The following is a 20,410-nucleotide window of genomic DNA, read 5'->3' on the forward strand; positions in this document are numbered from 1 at the left end:
GAGCTCAAAAAATATACGTGTTCAGATAAACAGCGCATTATGAATATATCATAATGGCCTGTCGAATGGGACTACTTTTTTCTGTTGCAGATATAATATTATAATCATTACTTTTCTTGAGGTTTCCAAATACCTGTAAGCAGCGCTGATGTTAGATAGAATCTAGCAAGATCCATCTAACCATAAAGCAGAACGGATCGATCTCTAACGAAGGACTATCATCGAGTTAAATAAAATAGACGTAACTGCTGTTGCATTTAAAAATATTATATAACATAGCGCCACTTGTTGATAATAAAACTTGTACATAATGTGCTGTGATTTAACCAAAAAATGCGCAACTTTTATATCATATTCCAAGCACTTTCTTATACGGCTCTATGCTTATAAAATGCTCAACTTTATCTACAAGTCGCCGGAAAGAAAAAATAAGACAAATTGTCTCAAAACCTTAGTAATCTTTTACCCCACAAGCCTGGACCCAGAAGATATCCGATATTCTTTTACGTCCATATGTGTGCCAAATACTATTTGCTTTTGAAGACCTGTCTGTCATTCAGCCGTTTTGTTAGGTTCAAGTACTAACTTGTAATATCGGTCCTTTTCATGTCTCATTTTATGATCACTTGTTAGGTATTGCAGCGATGCTAAGTTTTATTTTTTTTAAGCTAGAAATCTTTGGACCAAAGTAAAATGCTCGTCTTTATCTCATTATCCTACCCACGGAGTTATGGCGACCGCTTAGCTGGATGTTTTGGTAAATAGCCATGCTTAGTAGCGCTATTGTACGATGCAGGTTTTCACAGTCACTTAACAGTTTGAGAGTTTTTTCTTTTATTGCATTTTACCCTCTTACTATTTTACCAGATGGAAAATCAAGACTTCCAAACTGTGAAATGCATTTTTTAAGCCGTCAATAGACTTTTTCCTTACCCTGCATATTCTAGAAGTGACAAAAAAGAAACGGTATCTAATCACGCGTCTTTCCTATTGGTCTCTTCCACATGCAACTTGGTAAACGACGGAAAAACATATGCCATTCTTTATTTGTTTTACTGATTTAATAAAAAGATAAACTTTATTCGCGTCTCCTCTAGTTTCTTCATTTGCATTTTCTGCGGTATTTTTCCTATTCCCGACATTGAGTTTCTCACATTATTGACAATTTTTTCATTCCTTTCATTTTCACTTTTCGATTTTATCATTTTTTATCCACGATATTTCGTTTTCACCTTCCCTCTTTATATCCATATTTCTCGCAATTATCCTTTACTCACCTGTTTTAATCTCTACAATAATCATATTACAATGATACACATGTACATACAATTTAACGTTTCTCCATACACACACAGATGTCAGCAGACGACGTTCGGAGTAAAAATTTAAAATCGCTCTATGTTTTCTTTATTTGCGATAGTTGTTGCCGGAATTTACTGTAACGTACCTACTCCATCCCCCCTACCTATAGCCAGTGGTGTCGTCCTGCCTTAGTCTCATCGTCCGTCGTTCTATAAAGACATTTTTTTCAAGCTTGACAAGCGTTCGCTCGCATTTGATTTTCTATACTATACTAGCATGCTATTTTCGGTAATTTTTGCGTTGGCAGGTGCTTTTTTCATAGTGCCAGCATTTGCCTCGGGATAAAACACATATTGGCCCCGTCGGCAATAATAAAAAACTTACCTCATAATGTTAGATTTTAAAATAAGAATGGTGAAGACCATCGGTAGTTTTGCCATCGCTGTTATCTAGTTATCACTATTGATATTTCTATTGGATTCTCGTTCATCCTCTCAACATTCTTTTTTTTATAGGGTCAACTCTTTGGGTCACTAATTCGCCCTGTATCAATACCTTATGCCCTACCCTGGATCGGATTTCTTCCATTTTCCTCTATACAAGAAGTGAAATATTTGCCAATCAGTTCGGCAAATAGTGTTCGCACTACAGTGAGCGAAATTTTTGCTTTTTTATTTCTTTCCATCATCTTTATATATATATATATATATATATATATATATATATATATATATATATATATATATATAAGCTGAACACAATCGGCGTGTGGTGCTGGTCTTTTCAAATGCAATCTGTCGAAAAGGTCCTTGCACCTTATCTGGATGCGCCACATGAATTATACACACACATCTTGGCACATTGATTGCATTTTCTGCGCTCAATTGTTCAATAAATGACATTCAATTTTTGTTATTTCTATCCTTATTCGTTTCTGCCTTACACAATTAGACACCCATTCCGGTAACGTTGTTTACAGACGTTTAAGGTATGTCTTTTCCGACCACGATAACTTTCTCGTGACACCGTTTTATCCACTCCCCCACCTAACCATTTATCCGCTCATCATCAATAGGTAATTCACATTATCCATATATCGTTCTTCAAGTACGTACACGCTTTTATACACTGCCATCCTTCAATGACTTTGTTTGCTTTTACATAACTTTGAGTCTGCGACCGTTACTTTGGTGATCATTGTTTATAGTAACCGCTTAAATCGTCGTATTTATAATCATCACTCACCACAACTTCTACATCGATGACCTTTAATAATTCCATCAATTTTGTCGTAATGCTTCGTATACATGTAATCTCGTAATAACTCTATATCCACTATGAGTATCTATATAAGTGTACGTTGTTTGTTACGCCTCCTGCTTTGTCTTTTTTTATCTTTCAAGAAAACCCAAACCATTGAAAGTCTTATTATCTTCAATATTATACTCCATTTACAGAGCTATTAGTATACATATATATTCTATGCTATTATCATTACTAAAACGCCTCTCACCTGTCTCTCAGAAACCGCATATGTGTAAGTAGTTTGTACGCCGAGTTAAATGACCTTCCACTTCTTTTGCGAACTCCTGTCTTCGCTCAGTCGCCATTCATTCAACATGTCGGACCTCCTTCTTTCAAATACACAGTATCGCTCTTGAATGAGCGCGAAGCGGAGACCCTGCAGAAACTATTACGGCCTGCGACCAGCTGTCGCGTCCCTGTCGTAGGACCAATTACTGAAGAGGCAAAGTTTTCAAGCTCTGTCACGCACTCCTATATTTCCATTTTTCCCGCTTGTTGTTATTATTATGTACGCAATGATTATAATAAAATTATTAATACACCAAAATACACACCTGTCACTCCCCTACTTTTGTATTATCATCTAGACGAGTACATTACCTATTGGGGCAACATAACTCCCCCATACGAGATACGCAACAAAACGTAAACTAATGTGCTTGTTCTGTCGACCGTCCCTCAGCTCGTTTCTAAACCCTACCGTTCAACCCAACCTTCCTCTGTTTTTACATTGCTTACTGCATCTTATCATAGATTTCGCGAAATGCCGATTCAATACAGCGCTTTAATTCGGCGTAGCTCACAACGAGGACGTTCTGTTCGTCGCGTGAAACCAGACAGATTTTGTCCTCTACACCAGCGTCAAGCTTGTTTAGGCACTGCACAACATGGGCCATATCTAGCCAGGGTTGGCCCTCCTTTGTGCACTGGTGGAAAAGAAAGTCGCGGAAGAGCTTCAACATATAACGGTCGCCAGTTTCACTCCACGTCGTATCAATATTAAGTTCTGGCCGTTCGTTGATCGCGCCAAGCTTGACAAGTAGGCGGAACAAGCGGCTACTATCAACCTCTTTCGCCAACTCGGCTTCAAGGACGTCGCCACGCATTTGCGCAGCGTCCAGTTGCGTGTAGAAACGTGCTCCAATCATTGGCATAACGTCGTTGATTGAAGACACTCGTGGCGGCATGCTAAGTAGTAGCACAAGCAGATTGCGCAGATCAGATGAATAATTCTTAGTCACCAACTCCATTGACGATTCCACAAACTGATACGCAGAGGACGAATTACACGCCAGGCAGAGTATAAGTCTGCCTAGGTGAGCTAGGTCTTCTTTCTGATAACAATGTACCATTGCTGCGGTCCGCTGGTTTCCAGCTCCGCCGCCAGCTTGTGCAGAATCCAATGTGATCACGTCTACAATGGCAGCACAATTCAGCCGTAAGCGGGACTTACCCGCCGAGCTTAGCAGTACCTGAAATACCCCAAGGGGCAGAGGTATATGAAAAATCATGTCAGAATAAGTTTCATTAGTGCTCAAAAAAATCCTACATAAATGTAACAAAAGTAAATTCAAATGAAAATGGGAACACTAGTTATTTAAATATATAATATTAAAATGAACAGCGTAAAAATCTATTGTGTATTTATATGTAGTTGTGTAGAATAAATATGCAGCTTGCGATATATCTGCTATTATTATTACTATAAATTCTAACTATAAGAAAGTTATTTTGGTAAACGCGCTAAGCTGCACGTAAAACCCTCGTTAAAACCAGCTTGGTGCGTGTAGCTTTGATAACTTTTATTGTTTTGTCATTCCGTAGGTTGTTATTTTGCAGAGCTTGAAAATGGTCTAGTTACCATACTAAGATTTTCTAGGTCCCTGAATATATCGAATTTTGCTCTAATTTTTTGCCTGCGTCGATGTTTTCTTTAGGATACGAACGCCATATATCAGAACAATAGAAAGACTCAAGGACAACTAAATCGCTATGTATTATAACACTTCCTTAATAATAAATAAAGGAAAATCATGCTACACATTCAACGCCCGGATATACTCAGTACTGTATATGGATTAAGCACATATTCAAGCTAAGTTTTTGCAATTGATTTTAAGTTTGTACAAGTTTGAAAAACCACGATGGAACATTCGTCAAATGCCTCAGAAACTGGAAACCTTTATCGGCTATTTCAATGCAATCCCCAACTCCCCTTCCATATGCGCTAGCTGCATAGATCTGCTTTTTCTAAATCCTTGTTGGTTACATCTAATGATCCTCTTTGACGAAGATGATACACGATGTGATGGAACGTAATATTCTCAATGATAACACACTAATCGGCTCTCGGGCTAAGGAGTTTTAATTGTCAGCTTGGGATTTGTCAATGTACGTGTTTAACAAGTGAATGATAAGAACAATGAGATACAATTCATAATCTAAGTGCAGCACAGCATGAAGAAACACAGCCGGAGCTGTTACAAGCTTTTTGTGGAAAACCGAAGAGGTGCTATCCGGATCGAGGCTGCATTTGAGGGAAAAGTCCTCATTGATTATAATCTATTCAAATGTGGATATCGAAGAATAGTCAATCTTCTCTCCATCATCCTTGTTCTGTTTCGCGAATCGAAACCTTCACTATAAAAATAGTTACGGTGCGTTCACCTTGCTGGGATCGAGGCATCTGATGGCAAGATTGGCGGCATGAACGGTGCGTAAAGCCGAACTAAGTTGTACAACGTATGTCCAGATGAGGCTTTCGGGTAGAAGACCGTGACCTTGCCGTAGCGAGCCATCCTGAATGGAGAAAAAAGCAAACAAAAGAAGTTAGTACTGCGAAAATAAAAATCTACTAATCAACTGTATGTCTTAAACCATTTGAAACAGTTACGCATTACGAACTTTACAATGGATAAAATAGAGATTCAATATTGGAACCGGTGAGAAACGTAACTAGTGATAACCTGATGTAAAAACTTCGTTCTCTCTCAAAGGAGAAGTTTGGTTAAATAAAGTGTCAAGGTCATTGAGTGCCAGTACTATTTGGCTACGAAGAATACTTGATAAGCCTATTGCCTGAAGCCTTTAACATAAAGCTCTTAAAGGTGGCTCGTACTGGGTGTTGCTGAAGGCCGCGGCCACCGACTCGGTTCTTTGCCTGTTGCTGGCCCATGCCGTTGTGAGTTGCAGGCGTTGTATTGTAGCCACCTGCAGCGCCGGATGCCCCACTACCATTTCCTGCTCCCGAGGCCCCCAGCCCGTTGAAATACACCTGCTTCATTGTCTGCGCTCCCGCAAAGAAGTCGTATACGAACACAACCGAGTTGTCGCCAAACGCTTTCGTCGTGAACAATTCCCGTAGTTGAACGAGGTTTGAATGTTGAATCTAAGAAGTCACAAGAACAATAAAATCAAGAATACAATTGTGTATTAAAATCAAATATAACAGTATCAAGTATATTGCAACTTGGTGTCTTCATTGATTTACAGAATATCATAGTTTCAAAATATAATTAGCACCTTAGAAAGCAAGAAAAAACCGGCGGGTTTACATATTTTCAATAAATTACACAAATATTAGCGATATTCTTACATAGAGCATAATCTATGCCATGTTTTGAGCGTTAACGAGCTGCCACAACAGTTAGTCATGTTTTGTTCGCAGTTCAATCAAAAGTGTCAATGTTTGCTTACCAACTAAATTAATTACTATTCGTTAGCGTCACAACAATTTGTAGACCGGGTACGAAACATCTACTGAACGTTTCATGAGGGCCCAGTTTTATCGTTATCATATTTTTGTCATCTGTCGGTGTTCGGTTTTCGTAACCTCTGCCGGCCTTGATCTAAGCTTAATCGAATTAAGCAGCATAGAAATCACACAGGTATTTTCAAGGACCTACGTGATTATCAGCAGAGCGCTGGATCACATTGACTAATCCACATTAAAATTAAGACGTATTTTTGCTGACGCAAGCAAATGTCCGTATTGCGTTGAGTTATCCTTTAGGATACTCTACCACATTTTAATGTTGTAGCACCTTTGCAGTCGTTGTCTTGCGTAAAAGTTCAGCTAAAAAAGAATCTCTGCGCATACAAAGCGTAGAGTTGTGGATCCAACATTATAAGAGATCATTGATCTAAACTGGAGAGGCCGTCCCTTTCATGCACAGTACTCATGTCTGTGTGTGACCGAAAAGGTAGCAAAAGCAAGTATAAAGTATATAAAGTAATAAATAAAAGTATATAAACAAATCAGCAAGTATTAGGCTCATTCAACCAAGAACATGTCGATGGTAAACTGCGTCAAATGATTCCATTACGAATACACATAAAAGCGCTTTTCAAAGAAGTATTCTTCTCACCTTTTTCCAGTGATCAATAATTTCAATGATCGTCTTCGTCGAACTAAGTCGAAAGCCATGTATCCTACGTAGACAGTAGACGAGTCCGGTTTTAACGTTAGTTGCCCTATACACCGAGGTGACGTACCCGTAACAGTGGCTCTTATTCACCTGAGTCTCTAACGGGCAAATATTCGTATACGCGTCGATATGTTGTGGAAGATCAGGGAAAAACTCTGCGTTTACTCGTGAGTTCAACAACGCAGCCCTGTACGTCACGAGTGTATGTTTGCATTTGGGAGAACGTTAATAAGAAATGAAGTTAGATCTGGATTAACGCATCCTCAATATGGACAATCTTTAACTATAATAATATCAAATCAGTCCTATACATATACATTAACTTTTATTGAAACCAAATCTAAGTATCGCTCCCACCATCTGTTAAGGTCGTCGCCGTCGTTGAACGAGCTCCATGACATTATAGAAATCCAATATTGGTATTGTATTTTTGGTAAATTAAAATGTAAATTCTTTTCGCGTTTTTTTTTTGCTTTCGGCATATTTTTTAGCTTCTTCTGTTGAAAACAAGCTAAAGCTAACCAACAGACTATTTTCTGAAATCTCACCTACTAAGAAGTTCTAGACGCAGTTCATCGGACATGAAAAATGATGGCGCGTTGGCTTTCGGCTTCATATGTTCGACATGGGCGGGCGGACCGGGAAACATGTGAAACGCGGGAGGTATCATTTCAGGGGCTGATGCAATTGGTACTCCACTTGCAGTAGCCAGACCCCCAGTAGCTGCAGTAGTCATTTCCGCGACAGCCGTGTCTGGTGTTACCCCAAGTGCAGTTGATTCACCTCCGTTTTCATCTCCGTTACCGCCAGCCGGTTGGTAGAAGTAGGTTGTACCTCCCAAAGATTCCTGCAGGAAACACAACATAAATTAGCATCAAGCAGCATGTCTACTTTAAGAAAATTACTGCTGATTAAGACGTAACAGTACAGCATGCTGAATAGTATAAGAATAACGACATGATCTCTAGCTATCATACAACTTGCTCGTCTGCACGTTAAAAAGCATACACTGCTTTAATATGTTGATGATCTTTCTCGGCAAAGAAACATACGAAGGCTAAATTGAATTAAGATCAAATTACGAAAAGTAGAGTAATATATTTTAGCCAGAAAAAACCTCTACATTCTTGTAACGTGACAGTATTTGTTCGAAATTTTATTTATTTGACACATCGCTCTAATAGGTAAAATCCCGAGGCTTAAATTAACATTGCCATAGCTTAACAGGGGGTGTAATTCCTATGTTATGCTTTTCTTTAATGGCGTCTAAATGAAATTCCTCTGATTGTATGCGGATATTTCGTGCACATAGATTTTTCTCCGCGACCAAATAAAATCTTGCCTATTGTGGCGCTGCAGTGCAGTTTCATACGGGTGCAAACGGCCTGAATTTCGCAAACTGCGTCATACAGTGAGTAAAGACAAATGAACAGCTCGACCCATAGATAATTTGAATTTCAGAGAAGTAACGGATTGTTGTTTCGCAATATCATTAATATTAAAAAAATCTACCGTTATAGATGTCATCAGTCAGTTCCTAGAGAATATTTCCAATTTTTTCTGTAAAACGAAATGTAAATGAATCATAAAATAACAGACAGATTTTTTTAGACTACTAGAATAACGTCAGAGATATGCATTACAAAACATATTCCAAGAATAGAAGAAAGTGTCTACTCAAGACACATATAGTCTCCGACAAAAAAGTGGGATCGGTTCTACACTCGTCCAAAGCGGCATTGCGCCTCAGGCGTTCAAATTTCTGATAGAAGTAGCTTTTAGCCAGGCAAGAATAGCTGTCGTATTCAAATTATTCAAGTATGTTTTAATTGCAAAACTATACTGTCTACTATGGTTTAACTATAATATATCTAGTAGAGAATATAGAAGACGGCGTACTGTGTAATAATGTATACATAACGCATAACAGAAAAGACACAAGTATTTCTTCTACGCTCTTTAAGAAAGGTTTTCACTGAGGACTGGCTATGAAGAATAGACCCTAAATTAAAAAACCTTCGTCGAATGAGGCCGACCTAGCCAGACGTCTCATTAACGTGGTTCCCCATTGTATAATCAATTTTTATGTAGTTTTACCCGAACTAATTACGTTATCCTATTGAATGAGATGGAAAAGGAGTAATTTATACCCATCATTAACTTCACTCCTTTTAACTTTCGCAAAGAACAACTATAAAAGCATCTAAAAAGATGCCTTTATAGAATATTTATTCCTAATGGCCCTTATCAATCCTGTGTTAATGGAATTTTTTTGTACTGCTTAGAAACGCAAATAAAAACTTATAATCATATATCACAGTAATAGGTGAAATCTAGATACACGTACTTGATACATGCCCGTGGGAGTAGCATATTCCCCTCCGTTGACGGTTAGTGGCGAAGGATTCCTTATGTATGACCTGCGGGCAATCACTGGCGAATTGTCAGGGCTATCCCGATCCCTTAATAGGTGTCCAGCGGGACCACTTTTGCTGAATGCGCCAATGGGCGCACTCAATGAGTGTGTCATAGGCTGGCTAGAGACATTGTTTAGACTCGACGAACTGCCTCTTGATGAAACCGGCACGAACTCCTGAGCGTTGACGTCTTGCATGGAGAGGTTCGATAGCGACGTGGCCAACGGAGCCTCCTTAGGCATTCGCGTCGCCTGGAGCGGCCGTAAAAAGCCGGCGTTAGAATTAACTATCGACGCATCGGCTCGATACCCCATCGCCGAGTGTGGCACGTCGCTGACCACGGACGCGGCGCGCATTGGCGAGCGTGTTGTTTGCACCGGACACTGCAATATAGGACGATACTCTAATTGCAAGGGAGCCAACCTCTGTAAACCAGCTTCAGTAACAAGAAACGGAGTCCGAGAGGGAGTTGGACCCGAAGGAATGGGGTAATAATATTCACTAGCGGGGTTCCTCACAACTGGCGTTAGACCCTCTGGTTGCTGTGGTTGGTACAGATTAGAGGAGCCACTTGGAACGTAAACAGCATGAGGGACAGCCTGCATTTGGTACGCTGTTACAGAGGAAACTTGCTCACGAAGACCTGGCTGTGGTGGCAAAACTTGTGATGAAGGCGGCACTAATTGAGGTGGTAACGACGCCGGCGGTGCCGATGCCGACGGTGGTGGTGGTAGGGGCAAAGCAGATGGAGGGGGAGAAATAAAATTTGCCATTTGGCCACTTGGGTAGAACTGAGCCACTTGGAAGTTTCCAGGGGCATAGCCTGGAGGAGCAACTTGACCAACTTGACTGACTTGGACAGGCGCCTGCAACAAGGCTGATCTTAGCAAATAATTTCCTCTGCCGATTTGTGTTGAATAGAAACAAGCTCATTCACACGAACATATACGCAGACTAAAAAAACACAGATTCACAACACTTTCTTTCACGCACACAACTACATATGCTCATTCAACTGCAGTAGGGACACTGTCTCTTTATTAATTAATGATGCAGTAGATGTTTTCCTGATCTGAAAAAGCCGAAATGGAGAATGTCGCAAGTACAGTTGCCCTCAGATGATAACGTACAGGACAAAACAAACAGCTGCCGATAAGACCAAGTACCATGTACAGCGTTACCAATAAATCGCGTGTTGCAATTTAGCTATCCAAAACAAGTAGAAACAGATACATTGGTTCAAATGAGCCACCTCTGAAAGGAAGCCACAGACTGCTCCTGGGAACATCATTCAATTGTAATAATCGATTCAAGATTTTTATCAAGTATCTAAATAATGGCAGTATATATACTAATAATAACACGATCTAACTGGTAAACAGGTTACGCCATTGTAGTGTTGATCGCACAGTCATCATTGCAGCCATTATTTGGGTGACGGGTGCTAAGGATCATTAGATCAGGTAGACCTGCCACAGTTGTGCCAATGACCGTAAGACATATGAGTCTCAAAATATTAGCTTTGAAGTTTATCTTATTAACAACTACCTGCAGCGTTGTTGGGCGTACATTTTTCAAAGCAGTACAACTAATAGCTAACGACTGTGGAATCTAATTTTCTATGCTACGTGTGAACCAGGAGAGTTCAGGTGCTACGTGCGCTACGCATCTAAGTGACGAGTAAATCGAGTTCATCAATGACTCAATGAACATGAACTAATAGTACATATAAGGAGAATGTGCGTTCAGTCTGTACTCGGTTCCAAGAGATGGACCTAGATTTGAATGACAATTTAAATTTGAGTTTCATGCATGCGTCCCATCTGTCGCGTGGCTAATGCTGCCACCACTATTTTAAAAGAGCCGCTAACAACTCTATCTGTCGATTTTTAACCTGAACAAAGTAGACGAAGATACATATGATTTTTTGTGCTGTACGGTGCTGCCATTTTTTTAAAATGACCCAAGGATCCTAGGGAATCGTTATCGACATGTTTTTCGAGCTTGACGCTTTCCAGTGATCGTTATCATGTCTACGTTGGAGGCACAACCATTGGACAGCACATCCACGTGCAATTCTTAAGCACCACCTTAATAGGACAATGAATGTAATACAGAATGAAGATATCGTACTGTTATCGCACCTTTGTCGGGGGGCTTCGGCATGGTGGAGCATTGTACCGTTTTCGGTAACAGCAACGGAAAAGCCCGTACAGGACACTTTAGAAAATAATGTCATTAAAAGCAGGTTATGAAGGTATTTGTATGTAGATCATTCATGGAAATCTCATTACAAAACATCGGTTACAGTAAGTTATACAACAAATTAAACGAACACAATAAGGAGGAAAAGTGCACGGGTACGAATAATAAAACTGTATAGAAAGAATATGGAATAAGAAATATATCAGTTAACGGCAAGACAATATTGCATTTCCGAAGAGTGTAACATTACGAAAGCAACACTTACGATGTAAGAACTGAGCTTGGATTCCGCGGGCAAATCGTAGCCTGTGAACAGAACCTCCTCCGATAGCAGGGAATCTGTGGCACAATTGACGAACGATAGAAAAATCATCAGCTGTTAGCCAGACGTGAGAATACTTAAATGTATCACTTTTTTTACTTGTTAGTATTCTAGACAAATGGTTTTCTTTAGAAGAGTGTCAAAATGAATGCATTGCAAGTGCGCGTCTACTCTATTTACATACTTTATAAACTGCTCATTAATTGCGAATACGACTTTAACCTTAAACTATAATTTTACGGATTTCTTTAAAACCGTGTCATATGAAGGTTTTGTATTTTTATTCAGCAAAAGCTAAATAAAGCAACACCGCGAAAAATCTACTTATATGTATACGCCAATATATTTTCATGTTAAGATCTCCTTTGATAATTTCAATCTGTAGACATTTCACTTAAAGCCTCGACGCTATCAGAAACGTCGCTAAAAAATAATCCATTTGGACAATGTGGTAAATTAAATGACTCTCATACACAACGATAATGTGCAATATAATATGTAAATAGGAAACACCATTCAATATAAATGTTCTGTATCGACCATACGATTTCGGCGTTGAATAAATAGAGAAAAGAAAAGAAAATAAACAAATAATCGTTTTATAAACGAGCACATAATAGAATGTGTGTAACTGGTCGTAGAATGACACAGCCTTCAGCTCAATAACGATCGACTAACCTATAATGTCAATTCGCTATGAAAAGGTCACGTGAACCGTACTGAAGCAAAAGGCTGTCGTCGAAACAACAAACTGTATTTATACATATCACAACTCGAATTTCCGTAGGCGTTATCATCGTATGCTGCACGGGCATTAATATACAGATGATATTAAAAAAAGCCTTTAAGAAAGTAGACTGTGTTATAAGTGTGTTTAAACTGCCGCCGTGTCAATTTAATGGTCGAGTATTACTTCAAATAATACACACGTATACTTATATTGATATTTTCTGCTCACATATTTCAATAGAACAGACAGCACAGCTCAACCCAGTAACATTCTCCGACGCTAGAGTATTATGATCTAAACCGCCATATCGTTCAGACTAAACGTTTTGAGAGAATCATGATAAAGTTGAATCAGATAATACTAACCTGTCTTTCTCTTAATCCTGATGAGAACGAGTTAAACCCTACCTTAATTTCCTACCCAACCATTGATAAGTCTTCGCCAGCTTGCCCTTGGAACGGTCTTATTTCCTTTCTAACATTAAAACTAATATTTGAACCTAGCTAAGGTTGTTGAGCACCGCTGAAAGCTATCATGAGACATCGTTCGGATATATATATATATTACTACCGTATTATTATAATACAAAAAAGGAGATGTGTTCCAGTTCGGTTCATCAATGAATACATCTTACGTGCAGTGAAAACAGACATAATTATAAAAACACCGAATAAAAAGCAATCAGTGCTGTCACCTGTAAGCATCTAAGGTTTGTGGCTCTAAAACTGTTAAGAGCATTTCGCGCCTTCACCCTATTTTTCTTTTTTCTGATCCTTTACCGTTTTCTATTGTTCTTGGATAACTACCCGTTCAGCAGCAGCAGCAGCAGCAGATAGCGAGCACTTTGTTCGCCGGACTTCGCAACAACTCACCAATGACGTCACTTGTACCAGCCATGGGAAGGGCACACCCTATTAGAACTTTGTACCATTTAGTGGTCAGCTTTAGGTAAACTTGTTGGCCATTGGTCTGCGGCTTATTGCTCTGTTCTAGAGCCCATTACTGGCATCATCAATTGTGCTTACTGTCTCTTGTTGCTAATGTTGTATCACATAGACACAGGTGCTGTTGCCTTCGGAAAATTCCGAGGTGAGCACTCTACATTAAGGAAACAGTGTTGCCGATGTCTTCGTCGGCATGCTGTTGCTGTCTATGTGGCGACCATGTCCAATGTGCGATGGACTTGGCCTCCTTCAACAAGCCACATAAGCGGTCACCGAACCGTGGGTGGATAGAAGATCCATTCTACTCGCTACGGCATCAGCAGTCCAAGTCTCTGTTAGACAACAGCAGCAGCCGCGTCCCCGGCGAAATGGAAATAGGCATCCGCCAAAAAAACGTCGACAGAAATTCGGACAACTCTGGGCAGCACCGTAGCCCACCGTTGGCAACAAAAATAACGAAAGCCTGTGTAGAGATGACCAAAGCGAAGAACACCATACTGATGAATGTACATAAAATGTATCGTTGGGAACTTTGTTAGAACTAACTGCATTTCCATTCAAATAACAACCTATTAACACAATACGTAACTTCCAAACCTTCCAAACACAATTCTTTCTGTCTAAAACTGTTGCCGCTCTCTTTTAAGCTGCTACGGGGACAATATGGAAATTATAATGTTATTGATGAAAGTTGACGCTACATTAAACAAGAATTTGACCGCGCCTTACCACCTGAAATCCTGACAGTTTCTTAAGGTACCCAGGTCACCCATACCAATAAACGAATATTTTACGCACCGTACCGCCCTCAACCATTGCTTCACACAGCCAACCTTTAGGTTTCGTACGTAAACCCCAGCTCACATGTCCCTATGCTTAATGGTAGACAAACCCTTACCACTAAGACAGCACAAGAACGACCCTTCGTACCAGGCGTAAGAAGTGTTCAGTGACCTCTTAGTCCGTTTGATCGACTGCTCGTCACTATTGACTCACCATTGTTGCTGCCTTGATTCGGCTGCTGATGGGGTGACGAATGGTGCTGGGAATGCTGTTGCTGCGAGTGAGGCGGTGGAGGCTGATGTGGCGGCCCATGTTGTTGTTGTTGTTGTTTATTGGAAATTCGGTCGGGGGTTCCATGAATGAATTGGCACTCGTTGCCGTAGAAGCAGGTGCCTCCCGAGGCGAAATAGCGGCACACGGCCGTCGACTTGCTGCTCATCACATCGGCGACTCAGTGGCGGACTTCAACACAGCGGGAGGGATACACAATAGCACGACCACTAGCAGAAACGATAAGTATGGCTACAGTATTGTTGACAACGACGGCCTTTGCGTAGTAGTAATAATCGAGTTGGTGAGTTTTGCTACCCCGGCGTTGTGCTTGCTGACACGCCACCTTCTGTTCCACCCTCTAAAAGATTTACACACGGACGTTTGCGTTTACTTCTTCGTTTTCTATACTTCTTTCCTTTCACGTCTTAACGTAGGGGACGCTCACGGTATGACACTACCACAACGGACGTCACACTAACACCATCCAATAAAAATAGACACTCTTTAATATCTGCTAGAATTTGCAAGCCAGACCCTTTTTTCGCATGCTTCTATTACAGCAAAATGGTATAATTAGATAATGCTTGCAGGTCTTCGAACAGGTTCCAAGCTCAGGTGGCAGGGCAGGTCCAGTTGAAAACTACTATCATCGAGCGAGAAGTAGCTGTTATTTGTACTGGCTATAATGATGACACTGTTGATTAATATTTTCAAGTTGCAACAGTGACTGTGGTTGCCGTTGACGTCAGCTGCAACGACGCCAACGTGTTTTTACTGTTAGCACACCAGTTCCGTTTGCCGCCAGAGTTAAACGGAAAGGTTGTCTAATTGTTAGAACAGGCACAAGTGAGATCACCAGACTTGAATTGAGGTCGAGACAGCGTCTGTACAGTAAACAGGTTTTTTAGGTTTTGTGACAATTGCTGCCTTTCGCATAATAATCCTTTTATCTGCGTAAACTTTCTCGAGCAGATGGTTTGCTACTTCTGGCTGGATGTCACTTTCGTTTAAGGATGAAGTTACTTTTGATATTTCTAGTTATCTCACTCACAATCGTTTTCTATTTCTCTATATATTTTCAATGTAGAATTTTAACGCAGTTTCCTCTCACCTGCAGTCACCTGAGTGCTGCCACAATTAAAACAATATCAACAATCGTGATCGCCAAACATAGAATTATTTATGAGGTGGGGAAGTTTAAGGCGGCCACTAATCATTCATCACACTCTTCAGATATAAATGAAAAAAGTGCCCTTACTTGACATTGAGTTTTCAGTTTGACCGCCGCTCTCTCTCTGATCGGATTAACTTATTGAATCACAGCGCAGAACTGACACTTCCCCGCGCCGGCCGCGGTCTTCTCGTATTGATGTGATTACTCCGTCGCAAATACTAACTGACACCAACTCACTACCAATCCTATAAAAACTAGATTCTTTTTAATTTAACATGTACGTAGCAAATTTGATAACGTGGACCGATCGCTTCTTTTAACCTAGGCGGCTTCAGCCAACGTTTGTCATTCTCTTCCAAATGTCTATTGTCGTTATTGTTATTAATGTTGCTACTGCTACCGTTTGTCTTCTCACATCCCGTAGGTACACCATATATCGTATGTACTAATTGACAACAAAGTATATCACTACTGTTCTGATAGTCGTACCACCAGTTATTAACTGATGAAGTACGCGACCCCTGACACCTAGCTCAAGAAACGATTCCAAACATTGCCGAGATTGACACTATAGGGCGAAACATAATCATCCCGTTATATCCCTAGTTCTACCGTGGAATGCGGTAACACTGCTCACTTAGCACTGTCTCTCGTCGTGCTAGTACGAACTTCACAGCCTGCTGCTCGAAATCATGGCGAAGATAATTCGAGTATCGACACTCGCTGGTGTCCGAACGGCCCGCTGTTAGCGATATCAAGTCGGTTGTTGGGTTTAGCTTCAGCGGCAAGAGCATCGGTGTCGGCGTCACCGCAGACGTTTTCGACTTCACCAGCCAGTCGTCGCGGCTGTCCGTCCGTCTGCTTGATGGGGTAGTAGACGTCAGGGTTGTCTCCGAAGCTACGGTTGCAGACTGGGATGAGTTTCGGCAAGCAGCGACTCGCCGGTAAAGCTGGCCACGGGTACCGGACACGAACCGGACAACAAACAATACAGGGGATTGGACAGCGACCCGACAGGATCACTCGTGGGGGCAGAGAGAGATCGGAGGCGAAATATGGCCGAAGTTCAGTCTATTCTCTTCTGAACGGAGACGCTGCTGATAGCACCAGCAACTGTGGATCCGGTTGGAGTAAAGGTGCTGATATTGGTGGATACGTGGGTACGACGTTATCCGGCTTCTGTGTCATCTGCCCGCGCGGCAAGGAAGGTGAGGTCTATTTTTTCTACGCGTTGTCGGCTTGCTGACTGCTTTTTCAGAGTGCGTGTTTACGGAATTAGCGCAATAGCGGATGTCGGATGCGTTCGTAGCTCACATTGCTCTCGGTTATGTTGTTCTTCTTGTTGCGTTTGACGCCGTCGTTATTTGCCTTGACGCGGCAGGAACAATCGCGCTGATGCTGATGATCGCTATTACGATAAGGTCGACGATAATAATAACGTAGAATCACTCTCGCCTGCACGAGAGGATGGGGAGAAAGAAAGTCACACGCAAACTATAGCATTGAGCAGCAAGATAATAGTCGCTAATGACGATCGAGTGTTAAGGAAGAGCCGCGTGACTACATTTTTCGTAGGTGCTTTTCGCAGGCGCCTTTGGCTGTTGCTGTTGGGACTGCTTTCGTCAACTACCACGGATATTCCTGATGTTGCCCTTAAATGTTCATATTCAAGTTATTTAGTTACTTTCATTATTACTGTTATTATTATTAGTTCCCGTGTGCCATGTATTAAATAAACTTTTCGATATTATTAGTAGTCATCGTGTCGCCGTCGTAGATGGCTTTAACTTGCAGGATGCGTTCACATACGCAAATCAATTTTTCCTTATAACGCCAATAATCTCCGTCGCTGAGTGCCCTCGATCCCTCAATAATGTTATTTCACCCGTTTTTTCCAGTTGTTATTGTTAGCTAAATGGCGCAAAATTACAAAGTCCATATCGCATTCTGAAGACGATTCTATGATCTTCAGTTTGATCGTATCGGAAATAAGCCGTGCCTTTCCAGTAATGCCCTCTTGTCGGCGTTGTTCACGACGCTCCGGCTCTTCCGCTAATTTATTTTTCTTGCTATGCGCTGCTTCTGTATCCTCTCGACACGTATGACATGCGAGACCAACATGCACGTAAACACGACCTACTCACAGCGATAGCTGTTACGAAACTTAGTAAGCACATTGGTCGATATCACCGGTCGACATAGCGCATCCAATCAGACATGTATAGCGCTGCGAGACAAATCGTCAGACTTCCTTTTCCACCCAGGCTTATTTTTTCTTGATTTCTTATACGACGCACACACCCAGACTTTTCAACTTGGCCGGCAGTCTTACGTTACACGTATCGCACACAACACGTAATGAACAGCTCAATAACACGACAAAAGACGAAAGCTGACCCTTTTGTTGGCCCCAGTCACTGTTTACTGTTGCTCCCGCCCCAGTTGCCCCTTTAACGCTGTTAGCTGGTTGGAAAACAACCGTGTCGCAGTATTATCGTTTTGTAGGCATTTAATCATAACCTCAACAAGAGCATTCAAATCGTCGGATTGTATTAATGTGTTGTCTGGTTTTCATACGACGCTACTACAAAATCCTGATGGTTTGCCAGGACCACTGTTTTGCCCCTTTTGTTGTGGTTAGGCTTTAAGCTCGTCTAGGAAATCATTTTTTCCTTCTGCGATGATAAAAAACACATTAACAACAACGGCACTACCGCCAATAACATCAGCAACGGCACTGGGGGACGTCCTAGCCAATCGAGGCCTGTACAGAACAAAAACCCTGTTGCTGCCGCGTCTATTGCCGTCACTCACTTACGCACTGCTGCTTACTTGGTCAGGACAACTATGCTGAGCTGAACTACAAATTACGCCAATTACGTTCGTCGACGCTGTCACAACGAAGGCGGCAGCGACAGGTTAACTCTCCCGTCTCGCCCTACCAATGACAGTGTATCACAATACATACACAATATTATATAAATATACTATACAGATAGATAAACTTGATTACTATGACAGCAATCGTTGTTGATCAGTGGTGTTCCTCCTGATGTTGCCGCTGCCGGTGTGTGTTGTTGTTGATGATCTTTGTCGTTAACAATAGCAACAACAGCAAAGAAACGATCACGCACCCACACAACAGTCACCGTCCGCAGGTATTCAGTAAACGAACAACAAAAATCGCATTCAACAATAGGGGAGGCTGGTTTGCTATTGCCGTTGTTGGCTAGCTAGCCGTTGTCTATTTGCAGGCTGTTGTAGCGCGACGGCGGCGGCGACCGCAGACGACTGCTGCTGCTGCGACGGACTGAAAAGATACGAACACCCGCGAAAATCTGAGCGAAACCGAGCAAACGAAAGGACAGCGCCTGAACAGAGATGATAACGGCAGCAGCAGCAGCAGCGGCAGCCGCCGCAGGCTTTGTTGTTCTGTTGTTGTTATGCTATTGCTATACTCTAGCCGAGGGGTAGCAGGCAGTCGGTGGACGCCCCCGCTAACAGCCCAACAGTGTCAGTAAAAACTATAGTTGTACTAATGCGAGTAGTGTTCGTTTTCAGTCACGCTGTTCTATTCGTTAACGAAGTCTGTGTCTTGTCGGTCCGGCGAACTAGTGAGTCACCCAGCCAACTGCTTTTCTGCGATATAGGTAGCGGCAGCGGCGGGGGCAGCAGCCGCGTTGCTGCCTATGCGTACAAACAACAACAACGGCGGCGGCGGCGGCGATGACGACGACGACGATGACGACGGCGGCGGCGGCGACGACGACGACGACGACGACGAAAACCAATCCGAAACAAACAGACTCACGGACCGACAGTAGCGACGGCTAGTGTCAGTCGCAACCTCTATCGCTGCTGATGCCAGCGACCAGCCGATCTCTGCAAACAACAGAAAGGCAAGAACGCACCGCTCGCCCGCTAATCAGAAGGCAGACAGACGACACATTAGTGAGTCGTAATGTCGCTATCACGCCGACATCATCGGTAACATCGCGACCACTCACGTAGACTGCCTAATGGAAATGACGATAATATAATGGCCCATAGAGCAGCAATGAACTCATCTTCTCTTTCTTGTTTTTGTTCCTTTCGTTAGCCAGCCCGTCTATTCTGTCCAGAAATCGTTGATTTATAGTACTGCCGCCACCATAAGTACTGGAGAAAACGAGCTCTGTGTAGAGAGCTCAGTCCATTTGCTTTTTGTTTCTATTTCTGCTACTACTCTACACAAGAGATACAGCAGTGGCCGCTATTGATGATCTTGCTGGTGGTGTTTATTTTAAGAGTAAATATGCAGCAGTGTACGGCCTACGAGAAAATCAGCCAGTGGAGTAGCTCAGCAGAAGAGACCCACAAACAGAGGGGCATGAGATAGTGATGATATGTGTCTTGAGAACGCATGTGGCGACGACGGCGAATATGGGCCGCGGGGGCGCGATAAAATCATGTGAGATCGTTGACGCGATCGATAAAGTGGCAATACTTTAAGAATGATAGAAAGTGATTGAGGCTGTCTGATATCAAC

At 41.8% G+C, this 20,410-nt stretch overlaps 2 protein-coding genes across 13 annotated transcripts in view; one reads left to right on the plus strand and one right to left on the minus strand.

Annotated features, from left to right (window-relative positions):
* Window positions 1–6,069, plus strand: part of LOC111246257 (uncharacterized) — a 28,350-nt gene extending 22,281 nt beyond the window's left edge. Inside the window, exon 7 of one of the 2 annotated variants that reach the window (XR_015325012.1) lies at window positions 4,545–6,069. The gene's annotated coding sequence lies outside the window, so the exon portion shown is untranslated. Of the gene's footprint in view, window positions 1–90; window positions 1,090–4,544 lie in introns of those variants that run through there. The other variant, XR_015325013.1, reaches the window with a different exon arrangement.
* On the minus strand, window positions 1,040–20,100 carry LOC111246252 (PAN2-PAN3 deadenylation complex subunit PAN3-like). 11 transcript variants are annotated; one of them, XM_086985358.1, is made up of 9 exons: window positions 15,967–20,100; window positions 14,649–15,066; window positions 11,922–11,995; window positions 9,382–10,317; window positions 7,583–7,881; window positions 6,975–7,221; window positions 5,726–5,995; window positions 5,275–5,406; window positions 1,040–4,079 (listed from the first exon to the last, which is right to left on the minus strand). In XM_086985358.1, exons 2-9 carry the CDS (start codon window positions 14,872–14,874, stop codon window positions 3,342–3,344), a joined length of 2,922 nt encoding a protein of 973 aa, XP_086841484.1. In that variant the 5' UTR covers window positions 14,875–15,066; window positions 15,967–20,100; the 3' UTR covers window positions 1,040–3,341. The 11 variants fall into 11 exon arrangements, with proteins under 11 accessions (XP_086841484.1, XP_086841482.1, XP_086841483.1 ...); XM_086985356.1 differs by having other exon boundaries at window positions 14,649–15,182; XM_086985357.1 differs by having other exon boundaries at window positions 14,649–15,592.
* Between the last annotated feature and the right edge of the window lie 310 nt (window positions 20,101–20,410).

Source organism: Varroa destructor, unplaced genomic scaffold (assembly GCF_002443255.2).
Source record: "Varroa destructor unplaced genomic scaffold, Vdes_3.0 BEIS01000003.1, whole genome shotgun sequence".
Lineage (NCBI taxonomy): Eukaryota > Metazoa > Arthropoda > Arachnida > Mesostigmata > Varroidae > Varroa > Varroa destructor.